This window comes from Ciconia boyciana, chromosome 6 (genome assembly GCF_034638445.1).
Source record: "Ciconia boyciana chromosome 6, ASM3463844v1, whole genome shotgun sequence".
NCBI lineage: Eukaryota > Metazoa > Chordata > Aves > Ciconiiformes > Ciconiidae > Ciconia > Ciconia boyciana.
Window position 1 is genome coordinate 30,796,199 of NC_132939.1, and position 12,491 is coordinate 30,808,689.

A 12,491-nucleotide genomic window follows, 5' to 3' on the forward strand; every position below is an offset into this window, starting at 1 on the left:
AGCATAGAGGAGATTCTTCTGAAGTCATGGTTCAAGGACAAAGGAGAGAAGAAAGGAAAGTCCATGCTCATAGTTCCAGAAGTGACAGTGTAATAGGAACAAAAGCCATGCTGATATGACACAAGTGAATTATGTATAAAACCCTCTTGTGAATGACACCAATGGGGCCAACCAAGCCCCATTAGGCAGTAGCACAAGCGTTACACAGTATATACTAGTTACAACCATGCAAGATTATGACAAAAATTATTTAATAAATAACATGAGAAATATTATTTCTTATTAAAAGAGCTCTTTTAAGTAAGTAATATGAGAAATATGCCTCATGGCAAACAAAGAAAACATTACTATATGCATAAAATTTTTTTCAAATTGTCATCTTTACACTCTGTCACATGCAGGAGAACTTGTCTGTCTTGGCTATTCAGTCTGTCTATGATGCATCCATGCCTCACCCTTGCAAAGAAGTGGTGAGAGGGGAGATTTTGCCAAGTGCTTGGATACTGGAACCTGATGTAGTGAATGGAAGAGATATCACCAGAGTTATTTACATGGCACAGGTAAGATTTTGCTGTATGTCCAACTGTGAATGCAAAAAGCTGTTACATATCAGAACACTTAAGAGCTGATAAGTAACAAAAAATATAATCCTTATGCTATGCTCCATGAAGTCTATGAAGTGACCATGAAAGACTCCTCCACTTCACACTTACCTAGCATGATGTACAGTAATGCAGAGAGAATCGTATTAGGATTGTACTTAAGCACATGATCCCGAGTTTTTACAGCATCTAAAGCTGCTCCCTGGGATACCAAGACTCTTCTGTAAAGGTTTATTAGCAATTTTCATATATGTTGCATTCTCACATGGTGAGCCAGTATGGAGAGTCTTGTTTCCATTTTCATCTTGCTGTGGACACAGGAAGTCCACCTTGGGTTATACTATTTTCAAAATGCATGGAAATACTTGTTGTTAACTTTTTCTAACTGAAGCCATTAATTCTTCACACTTAATAGATACAAAAGAGAAGTCAAGCTTAGGATTCCAGTTAGGAATAAGAAAATCCTGCCATCAATTTATTACAGACTCATCTGAAAAGTAGGCTCGCTTTGAGACAGTGGTACTAAGTACTTAATGTCCAGAAGAGAATACCATAATGTGTATAATTTATTTTAAAGTACTCATCAGAGAGCTAAATGGCATTAGTCCTTTAAACTTATCTACCTAAAACATGTTTTTAAGATACAATTTAAAAAATATTATCTTTAAATTATAGTAGCTAGTATATGCATTTTACAATGCATATGTGTAACGTATAAGCATTTTATAATTTCATGTGCATTTTATATTGCACTTTAGTATATGCATATACATTTTCAGTAACACTGTATCTGTCTCAAACTAGTAATATTTAATCTAAGCTCAAACTCAAAAGCAGCGTGGGTCACGCCTGCTGAAAGTAACATCGAATAGCAAAGCTTTGCAGGTCTATGGAGTACGGGGGAAGAAAAGATACAAACCACCCAGTAATGATAGCATTTGGCTGTAAACTACTTTTGTGCTTAACGTATACTTGCAACATCAGAGCTATTCCAGGCTGGAGAAGTGTTTTGTTCAAAAACAGGTACAAACCCCAACATGCGGCCTTTCTTCTAATTCCTGCAGGTGGATCTTGGTGCCCCAGCTATCCCCGCAAGGCTCCTGAGTTCCATTGCTAAGCGACAGCCTCTGGTGATTGCTCGACTGGCACACTTTCTTGCTAGTTAGTGTTTGGTACAAAACTGGACACTTAACAGCAGCTGAAAGTTCATCAAGAGACACAAGCATCCGTAAGGGTAATGTAAAATGCTGGCTCATAAGACAGTCACAATCAAGCCTCACTTGAGGAGCCTAACTGCTAATGTTGGACTATACAAAAGTATAGCTAGAAAAAAGCATCATTTATTTTAGCCAACGCTGCTCAGAAGAAACCCAGCAAGTTTTATGGGGAACTGTCCTCCTGAAGACAGCTGTGGAACACCTCCGTGGAACAGCAGGAAGGTGTGCTGTCTCTATAAAGAGCAGAGGAAGAGATTTTGCTTTACAATAGCCAGCATCTTACATGCAGAAGTGTACTATTTAATTTCTGTTTCCAAGGGGCTTCAATGATCAACCTTCTTTCTTTAAGAAAGTTTAGGCAGCAGTGAGAAAAAGGCAATGGAAGCAATGAAATGCACTACAAGCTGGAAACAGTACACATATGGCTTGAGACCTTTTACAAGCTCGAGTAGAGCTGCAAAGCCACTTTCTAGTGTTGAGATAAGCATCAAATGCAGAATTCCTAACAGTGCAGATAATCATTTAACTTAGCTAGCTGGCTATAGCCCCCTTGAGAAGGGAAGTTAAAACAGCACGATATCCGCTAGTCATCCTACAACCTGGGTAGATTTTTCTCATGTAATTGGCTGACTACTTGCAGCCAGTATAACGTATTTCAGGTTGCCACTACACTATGCAGCATCAGTGGAAACCACCACACCTCAGGACACAGTTTTACTGCACTGCAGAATTAGGTGCTTTGAAATAAAGAAACCAAACTGACAGTTGTAAACAGTGACACTTTGCCATTAATAGGGAGTACTACTGAGTAATCAGCTTGTTTCTAGAATTTAAATCCTGCAAATAAGAGTAGCTCCAGCATTTTCCCACAATGGCTTTTTCCATCAGCCCTTCTCCACTTTTACCCAAATGCATTAAGAGTTGAAAATCTAGCCTGGTCATAGTCTTATCGCACTTCTTCGTGCATAATGTGACCAGCTGTCTCACTGCAGTGAATACACACTCTTCCCATTCAATTACCTCATGGTACTTCTGTTGAACTTAGTCCAACAATCCTGCTGTCAGGCTTTACATGTTTGTTCAACACACTCCCTAATTTGGCCACACATTCCTAAAATTAAACAAAACCACAACCAACTCAAATATCTGAGTAACTTCACTTAGTTCTTCAGCACAATGGTAAAGAATCACTTTAGATATCTTATTGAAGCAATAAAAGCTGCTATGATATGCTTTCTTTAGCTCAGAAAAGCCCACATCGTTCAAGAAGCTGTTGCACTTTAAAGAATTTGTCAAGTGAGAGATATGTATTCAACATCTGCTACTTTAACACAGCTACTTTCAGTAAAAGATGCATTTTCCCAGCATACAGTGAAGTTAGCTGCACTTCCCACCTTTGAGTTCAAGAGCCAAGATCTACTTTTACCACATCTTTGCACAGGTGTAATTTTGGCTCTCAGCTTCTATGTTACATCCTGTTATTAATATATTATGTTTTAAAATAAAAGATAATAGCTATTTTAAATTGATATTTAAGAAAATAGCAGTTTTGAGACATACCAGCCCAAGGGGCTTCCCCCCCCCAAACTATACCAGGTAGGATAACAAAACTTCTCACTTACAAATTTGCTTTGTTTTATCTTTAGATGGTCGTGGTTACAATCTTAACACCAATATATTACTGTTCTCTTTTGGTGAGGCTCAGCCTTTTCTTAAAAGCCTGCCAAACTGAGTCATGGCATGATTCACTTCAAGTGTCATGCATCTTCCATAGCCCCTCAAAGAAAAAGGGACAACCTGTCACAAACTTTTCTGCAACTGAGTGAAAAGACAGATTTCCAGATCTGCAACCTGTCATACAGTCCCCTCACTTTTGGTGGAAACCAAGAAAGGAAGAGCGAACAAGACAGTACATAAAATCCCTAGAAAAATGAGCAGAAACAAACAGCAGCATGGCATATTGGCTCTGTCCCTAGTGCTGCTTCCATGGATTTCCAGAGGAGGTAGGGGAGGTCTTCATATAATCCACAAAAGATTTGCTCAGTGCTTCGTTTTTTTTTCCCTTTTATTTTGGACATGGCACTAGTGATAAAGCAGTTTTTGTAGGAAAAACATCTAGGGGGACTCCTGTTGATCAACGATGCCAGTGCCTATGAAGGATAATGTCTTATTGTACAGTGCATCAGATGTTTATTTTTATATATACATAAGATTTTTTTCTATGTTTACAAATTAAGTTATTTATATATGCTTGTTTTGAAGCGTTTTTATATGCTATCAAAGCTAAGTTTTATTTTTATCAGTATTGAATTAATATAACTTTTTTTTAATACAATCTTCAATTGATACTAAAAAAGCCTATTTATATGAATGTTTTCTTTTGCAAATATAACATTTTATGGTACCTGTTACTGTACGGCATTGGTTTGTTTGGAAGGAAGAAATAAAAACCCAGCAGATACCCAATTTGTTAATCTACAACAGGCAAATACCAACTTCCTGTAAGTTACTGCTGAGCAGCAGATGATCAAACCAATTGTATTGTACCACCTACTGTTGCATCTCTGCTCTTAATCAAGATTGCTATTTTCATATCCACAATAAATAGTATTTTCTACACAAAAAAACGTGCCCCACATTATTTTGCTCCAGGTAAGATACCCATCTATGGAACTATGCTGGATGGAGAAATAACATAAAGGCTAGCTTGTGATAAAAGATGTAGGTCTCCTACTTACCTGCTGAGGAATGCGCATGGAATATGAATTTGTGGTACACAAGTCAAGAAGCCAGTCACTGCTTAAATTTGGCTTCTGTGACACAGTGCCTTATCCAAACAAAAGGGGGTTGTTTTGTTTTGTTTTGAAAGGAGGCACTGGCTAAAGCTTCTTCCTGAGGCCAGTTACACAACTCCTCTGACCTGAACACCCGGAAGGAAGTTAATATAATGCCATTTTTCCTCATTTTCCTTTGGGAGTTGTGAGTTTGCAGTAGAAAAGACTGACAGAAGGAAGCCCACACACTCTGACCTAGCTTGCTGTGAGCTCTCTTCTCCCTACTGCTCTCCTTGCAGCGCTTGCTTGCACTACAGCTAGAGGCAGTGCACAGGGAACAGCTACAACGCTTGAAGCACACCAAGAGGAGTCTACCAGCCCAGTGGGACTGCAGAGAGTCATGCATCCTCATGAGAGCTGTCCCACTGCTGAGTATCCCTAGGCAGAAAACAGCATGCTACACAATTGTTCCTAAGGCTTAGTTACAAAGTCGGGTCTCTGCTTTACAGAGCAACCAAGGCTAAGTACCATGGGATGCCCAGGAACTAGAGTAACTGCATTAAGACATAAGAACATGGAAACAGAGGTGTTTCTTACCTGCTGGTTCCCGCTGAAGAACTGACTGCCTTCTGCCCCACAGGGCACAACTATGCTCTCTGGACATACTAAACTGCTCCTGGGGCTTGGTCACCTTTTAAATAAAAGCTTCCAAGCATGTTGTATTAGAGAAGGATAATTCAGGTATGTTGAGTCCACAAAAACAGCTGTGGCCATGGTATCTATGCAAACAGTTTTACAATACCCAAACAAAGTCAGTTCCAGAGCCAAGAGCACCTTTTTTACCATTATGGATTCCAACTTCTTCCCCCTTCCACCACCATCACCCCCCTTATATAACAAAATAAAGTTATATTTATTTCAGTATAAGCAAAGCAGCAGCAGCAGGCCAGACAGGAGATAATACTATACTTTCTCTGCCCCATGCTTTGTGGCAAGGCACCTTTTTTTGTACTTCACCCCAGTACAAAGAGGTTATATAGCAACAGCTTGAACACAAACCAGGACATTTAATCATGTTTATTATGACAAACAACAACTTCAAATGAGACCTGCACCAAAACGTCACATAATACTCAGCCTCAGGGAGCAGGTGTGGTATGATATGGTATACTTGCTACTTCAATTCGTATTGCCATGTCCTTGCTGCATACACAGTGTGCCTACATCTAGGGACCCTCTGCTTCAAGCACATCAGAAAACCCCTAAAATAAGGCAGGCAGATGGAACATGTCAAATCTTTCAATGCAGTGCTTAGTAACCAAGTCAAGAGAAATCTCAGTACAGTTCAGACACTGACATGCTTCTATGGTTTCTCTCACATATATTTTAACAGAAGCCACAGTTCTACCTAATTAGTCCTGTTTGTGGTTTTTCTTAAATCACTGACTCCAAGATGTTACCTTTTCTCACCTTATACAAGGAAGAGGTAAGTTAATTAGCAAGCTAAAAAGCACTGGGCTTCCTTTTGTCCAGATGTTGTTCTTTCATAACACAGTATTGGCTTTCTGGAAAAACCTGCACAAATAGGACACTCCTAGACAAAAGGAAATAATATCCTCACTGCTACGGGGCGGGGGGGAATCACGTGAGACAGCTAATAAGCCCCTAATCATACTCTGCTAACCACCAGCAGTCTCCACCACAAACCCCAGTTTAAGGAAATACTTGGGGGGGGAGGGGGGGGTGTGGTGTGTGTGTGTGTGTGTGCAGTGAATGGGAGGTCACACCCTTGGTGATGATCTATCTGCAAAGGCAGAAAACACCCACTGTCCTCCACGAAAAGGATTAATTTCAAAAACAGCTCTCCAGAGGACGTCACAGTGCTTTTTCACTACTTTTTTTGTCTGTTCTTCCAGCCTGTAGTATTCTTGCTGCAGCACTTCCTGTCTGATACAACCCAAACTCAAGGCAAGAAGGATTATAAAAAACAGTGAATAGCAGCCAGATGCCATTTATGGTCACATACTATAAAAGTCTTAAAAAATACTGTAATCTGTCTTCAGTAAAAAATATAAACAGATATTTCTCCCTTATTTCTATTAAAAACCCCAAGAAATTACAAGTTCTGTTTCCAACAAGAGATGGAAAAACACTTAAGCATCTACATCCTTTAAGAATAATGCCATCAATGTTCTGGTGTATATATTTAATATGGTTTAACTTTTAAAACGAGTCTTAAAAAAATTAAAATCAAACCTTCGAAAATTGAGCTTACAATGAAAAATAAATATAGGCTCATCTCCATGTCATACAGGTTCACCTTTTCCCTCCCCTGACAGTACAGTCTTTGTTAAAAGACAGCATGAGAAGTCACATTAAGTTAAGAGAAGAGACAGGCACCAGGAAACCATCTCTGTGATCATGACGTAACTTGTCCGCTTGAATTGATTCCTGGGTTTGGCCACAGCCTGTTGCTGCACAAATACAAAAAGTGTCTATGAGTCTAAAAAACGGCTGCTCTGAGCCACAATCAAGGTGCTTAAAGGACTTTTGACTTGGAGATCCATTTGCTGATGTCAGCATAGTCACCACGGCAAAATGTCCCATGAACAGAAAGACCAGTGCAGGTTTTGCACAAAGTGACCTCTTAACTGCAGTATGCTCCCAGCAAAGAGCTCACAATGCATTCAGAAACACTACAAATTCCATTTGCATCTTCATTAGTGACTTTTGTCCACAGAGAGTCCACCTCCACTAACTTTGTGCTGTCACGGTACCTAGAGATTGTCTGGTCAGCTCACAAGGGTTAGTCCTGGGCTCTTCTATATGATGTTCTGATACAAATACTCTGGACAGCATTTCCAGTTCTTTTAAGAAATCCTGTAACGAACAGAGACAACCCTTATTAACCTCAAACCAGAGAACCCTTATTAACAAATGTCAACAAAGAAAGAGGCTTACTTAATTTTTCTAGAAAAGAACTTTACAAGGTTAAACACATTGTTGATGGTTTTCCAGTGCAGAAACCTAGATAAGCTACAAAATTGATTGTAAAGATGAATGCCTGTAGGTCTACATGTTCAGTCTCCCCTCTAATCCCCACACCCTCCTCAGAAAAGATCACTGCCACAGTTTAAATGGTTAAACATCTCCAATATGCAAGCGCTCACCAGCCTTGAAATACTGCCCACTTTTTAGCAAGGGACTTGGGCAGTTTCCTACGTTTTGACTCTGGCTAGAATAGTCTGATTCCTCTCACAATCTGGTGGTAGGAGGCAAAGAGGTTTAAATGCAAGTCTGGTCAGTTAAGACCCTTCCCAACATGTTATTCTCAGCTAGAGCATTGCAAACATCTTCAGGCTAGAACTGAGAGTTGGTAACTGAGCCAGCTGGTCTCCAAACTGGTTACAATTTTCTTGGAAATGTTTCCGCTGCATGGGAAATGCTAGGATTCACCCAAGTACAGATTTCAGTCAAACACTAGTAACAGTAACAAGCTTGATGGAAGCCAGTGGTGCTGCTGCATTAAGCAGGAACTATAGATAGGGAAGGTTATGGGCTTCATCTACATGAAATAGAACTACAAGGATTGACTGTTTATGTAGCTTTACTTTTTATTTCACTTATTGTTCACACACTTCTAATTACTTACTGAGGGCCAAGGGAGCTCTTCAAGGCTATGCAAGCAACTCTCTATTTCACTAGTTCTCATTAGTTCATGTTCTACAAGACCATGAAGCACGAAAAGGAACAAATCCCACTGCAGAAGAGAAAAAAATATCAACAACTCAAAGAAATGGATTTTGTGTTCCTTTCTTTAACCCTATACAATTCATGTTTTTCTTCTTGGATCAGAATATGGAGAAAAGGAGTGAAAAGAAAAAGCACATTATTTACCTGGGGGTGGCAATGAAGGACACCAAAGAGCAACATCCAAAATGAGTGAACAAAATCCCCTTAGTTCATACACTGTATTCTACCATACAGTCTCAAAATTTCTAATTCTCAGTTTCCAAACACACCAAGTATTTAATTCCTGTGTGTTCAAGAACAGCTTGAAAAATTCTTTTCTTACCTTCCAAAATAAGCTGGTTTTAGCCTGCAACTAAATAGGGCAATTTTCAGCTTCACAGTTGGGGATCTTATAAGATAACACCAATACGCACGCAAAAATGAAAGCTGGTAAGAGACACAGAAATGCAACCAGCTGAAGTCACGTGTGCTCAGTCCTCATAATCTCCCAGGCCAAATGGGCCATTTTGCCATTTGTTTCTAAATCAAACTCTGCCTTCCTGACAGCCCCACGGACAGGTATCAAACACTGACAAGTAGTATGCAGTCCTCTTTTTCTCTGCCCTTGCGGAAACAACACCAGCTAACAGCAGACCAAATCCTGCTGGCCTCATTCACACAAGCAATCAGTTAACACTGCGGGCAGGCAGAACTCTGACATTAATATATCAGACCAGAATGGATAACTGGCAGCTCCACAGATCGGAATAAGCTTTACCTCTCGCTGCTTAACTTCTGCAAGATAACCAATGTTCTTCTTGCTGAACATCAGCTGCACAGGAACAGGTGTCCCAAAGTCTTCCTTCCAGACAGAAAGTAGCAGTTTTAGAAGGCCACAGGTGGGATTACTCTTTACACGCAGCCTCTCAGAGCTCTTCTCTGGGGACTTGATCCCGAAACTCAGAGGAACACGATCTGAAACTGTAAGAAAAGGAAGAAAGGTGAACTTCTATAGCTGCATTATTTTCCTTTTATAGTCATTATCTTGGTCCAACAGCACATTTTGCATAGCTGGTATCTAAACAATCACTGAAGTAAAAACACTTAGGGAGTGTAACCCAGTGAACCTAAGAGGACTGGAGTTTAGAAACATGCAACATTATGAGCTTTGAAACTATACAAACAAGTATTACACAGGATGAGATTTATACTACTCAGATAAAGAATGCCATTTGGTTGGCATATAGCCCCAAGTCTTGAAAGATGATTGACTAAATAAAAGTCAGCCTAATGTTTAATAAAAGAGAACCTAGATGTTACTGCAAAGGAGAGCAGAGTAACACAGTAAAACAACATTTGAATCTATAAACAGATTAAATAGTCGTTCATAGTTTTGACTATAGGCAGAGTTGCATAACTTCATACAAGTGAAAGTAAAGCTGAACAGTGTTCAACTGCAGCTAAACATACACAGAGGGAAGATACCAGATCTTCCTTGGCACAGCCAAATGGAATGGGGCAGATTTACATTGCTGCCCCCAGAACGAAATTTCACAATATTCAGATGTGAACTGCTTTCTGAAAGAATGAACCATGTATGAAACTTCTTCAGAAGGTTCTAAAACCAGGTAATTAGAAGGTTGCCCAGGGAGAAAACACCTGCATCCAGATCACTAGCTCCTGTCGAGAAAAACATTGTATTTAACACATTAGAGCGGGGGGGGGGTGTGGGGGGTGGGGGGAACCACAAACCAAGACTGAAAATGCTCACAGAAGTCACAATACACAGAAATCAAGTTAGTTCCATTCTCTCCAAAAAGAGCCATAAAAATGTAATTAAAGGGAACGGGCCCTTACTTTAGGGAAAAAAAACTCCGCTGCAACTTTTCAGAGGCAGAAATACTGGAAAACATATCACATATTTAAATGAAGGCATCAATAAATAAAAAACAATGGAGATGTGAATAGAACACCAGATCTGAAGGATGGTTAGTCAGAGTATAATGCTGTTTTGCAGAAGGTGGAAGGGAATAAGAGCAACCACCCAAACTGACAGAAAAAAATCTGCAGACTCAATGACACCAAAGAGAATCAAACATCCATGAGTTCTGAATACTGAAGTCTCTGACCCCAAGTACTTAAGAGAACTGTAATAACAGGTTTCAGTCTTAAATAGCTTACCATGACCGACTTACCCAGCAAAGAAGCCAACTCAACCGTGCACTTTGCCAGCTGCTGTTCTGATGTGGGACACATGAACTGGAAAACACAAAAAAAAGTTGTATCTTTGTTCCCATACTGCAGACTGGACAAAACAGGGCTTCACAAGGGATAAAAACATCAGACAAGAGCAGGCAATTTACAGCAAGAAACACAAAGCTGTAATCAGGAGACCATTAAAGACTGAAAGACAAGAAAAAAATCATATATATGAAAAGGGGATCCACAAAGGCTAATTTTAAGTAACAAGCAGATCTACACAGTATAAAAAAAAGTTGCCGTGCAACTTTGTCACATCTGAGCTCAGACAGAAAACATTCAACTGAACTCAACTGTGAGGCAAGACAAGCTAACAAGTTTACTGGTATGAAAACAGCTCGAAGTGCTCAAAGGGGTTTTTTGTTGCTTTTTTACTTCTACCTTTCTGCATCGAAGTGTCTGACTCAATCTTCCTAGCAGGCACTCCAGCCAGATGTAGTCAATCACTTCACCCTCATCCCGTGGGCCCACAGCAACACAGAGCACATCCTTGATGAAAAAGACAGCAGTAATTCACCTATTAGTATCCTGCACTTCCACAAACAGATCTTTGGACCTATGACAGAGCAGTTCATAGATAGTCCTCAGGTCCTCATAAAAAGAAAAAAGAAAAAAAAAAATCAGGCTAGTATCCTCCTCATTTCCTAAGACAGATTAAAGCTGAGTTTTTCACAACCTTACCTAGATCTGATTTCTACCATAGTTCTCACTAATGTTATGAAGACAAAGTCAATGAGGGCAACCAGTTCATCCTTCTTAAAAGTAACTAGATCTGAAAGCTCTAGATAAATCTGATAGCGCAGCAAGCAAGTTTGGGGTTGAAGTGCTACAGAAATCCAGAGTCCTCTTATATTGCCAAGGTAGCTTCAGTGTCAATAATAGCTGAGTATGAAGAGCACCAATAGGGTTATGGCATTAAAACTGGTGTAGCAAATTTTACATGTGGTAGCACTTTCCATCACCAGCAGTTTACCACCCAATACCGGAAACCCAGGATGGAAATCAAAAGAATAAAAGAATATTTTAAAAGCTGTATCTCAAGATGCCGTATAAAAATATCTTCAAAAAGCAACACCCTGCAGAAAAAGCCCCTGGTTTCCTCACATACCTTACCCTCTCCTCTTTCTATTTTATCTCAAGCAAGAAAGTGTTAAGGGATGTGTAGTCATTCTTATACAGTTGCTGGGAATGCGATGACAGTGAGATCCAGTATTATTGCTCAGATGAGCAGCAGCAAAAACAATAGGCAGAACACATAATGGTAAAAAAAGTGAGGTTTTTAGAATTCTTTTCCTCATGGGTTACTCACACATAATTGCATAATTTTGACAAGAACAGCGACCTTTTAAAAGCCTGGGAGAAAAGACCAAAATGTAATTTGAACCAGCTTGTATAGAAAATTGCTTGGATCTAAGGCTGAAATTAAGTCCATACCATCACCTTCTTTTTAAGATACTCTGATTCTCCCTAATTATAGCTGAATGAAGGTGCAGATGCAGACTGGCAAAAATCTTTCAACAGATTCGTACAGATTCATCTGACACTTAATTCAACGTAGAATTCCTGCTGTATAAGATGGGACAGTCTACCAAGTTCTACAGAACTGAAAGGACCAACAGGAAATACTTACGGTCTCTAAATGGAGACCAGGAGACTCTATAAAAAGAGTAGGTCTACAAAAAAGTAGCTATTTTGATATGCTGGCTCTTCAGCATACAGTTGTACACAATGCCTACCACACTATGGTTTCTATGCTACTTGTATCAAAAAGGCCACTGCCACACTACCAGAAATCCTCTATTTGAGATAGTGCTCCTGACCAGGGAGCTCTGATCTATGCACAGACAGCAAGCAGGGGGATGAAAAAACATGAGACCTTGCCATCGTGCTTCCTAAACACTCCTCAC

At 39.7% G+C, this 12,491-nt stretch overlaps 2 protein-coding genes across 3 annotated transcripts in view; one reads left to right on the forward strand and one right to left on the reverse strand.

Moving 5' to 3' along the window:
- The window catches only part of STARD9 (StAR related lipid transfer domain containing 9), a 118,079-nt gene extending 113,651 nt beyond the window's left edge, over positions 1–4,428 (forward strand). The window contains exons 33-34 of the mRNA XM_072864248.1: positions 402–560; positions 1,667–4,428. Coding sequence (XP_072720349.1) covers positions 402–560; positions 1,667–1,768 — 261 coding nt within the window. The 3' untranslated portion in view covers positions 1,769–4,428. The remainder of the gene's footprint in view (positions 1–401; positions 561–1,666) is intronic.
- A 1,261-nt stretch (positions 4,429–5,689) lies between these two features.
- The window catches only part of CDAN1 (codanin 1), a 34,430-nt gene continuing 27,628 nt past the window's right edge, over positions 5,690–12,491 (reverse strand). The window contains exons 24-28 of one of the 2 annotated variants that reach the window (XM_072865608.1): positions 10,966–11,073; positions 10,521–10,584; positions 9,104–9,306; positions 8,246–8,353; positions 5,690–7,473 (exon numbers count right to left, since the gene is read on the reverse strand). In XM_072865608.1, coding sequence (XP_072721709.1) covers positions 7,348–7,473; positions 8,246–8,353; positions 9,104–9,306; positions 10,521–10,584; positions 10,966–11,073 — 609 coding nt within the window. In that variant the 3' untranslated portion in view covers positions 5,690–7,347. Of the gene's footprint in view, positions 7,474–8,245; positions 8,354–9,103; positions 9,307–10,520; positions 10,585–10,965; positions 11,074–12,491 lie in introns of those variants that run through there. The other variant, XM_072865609.1, reaches the window with a different exon arrangement.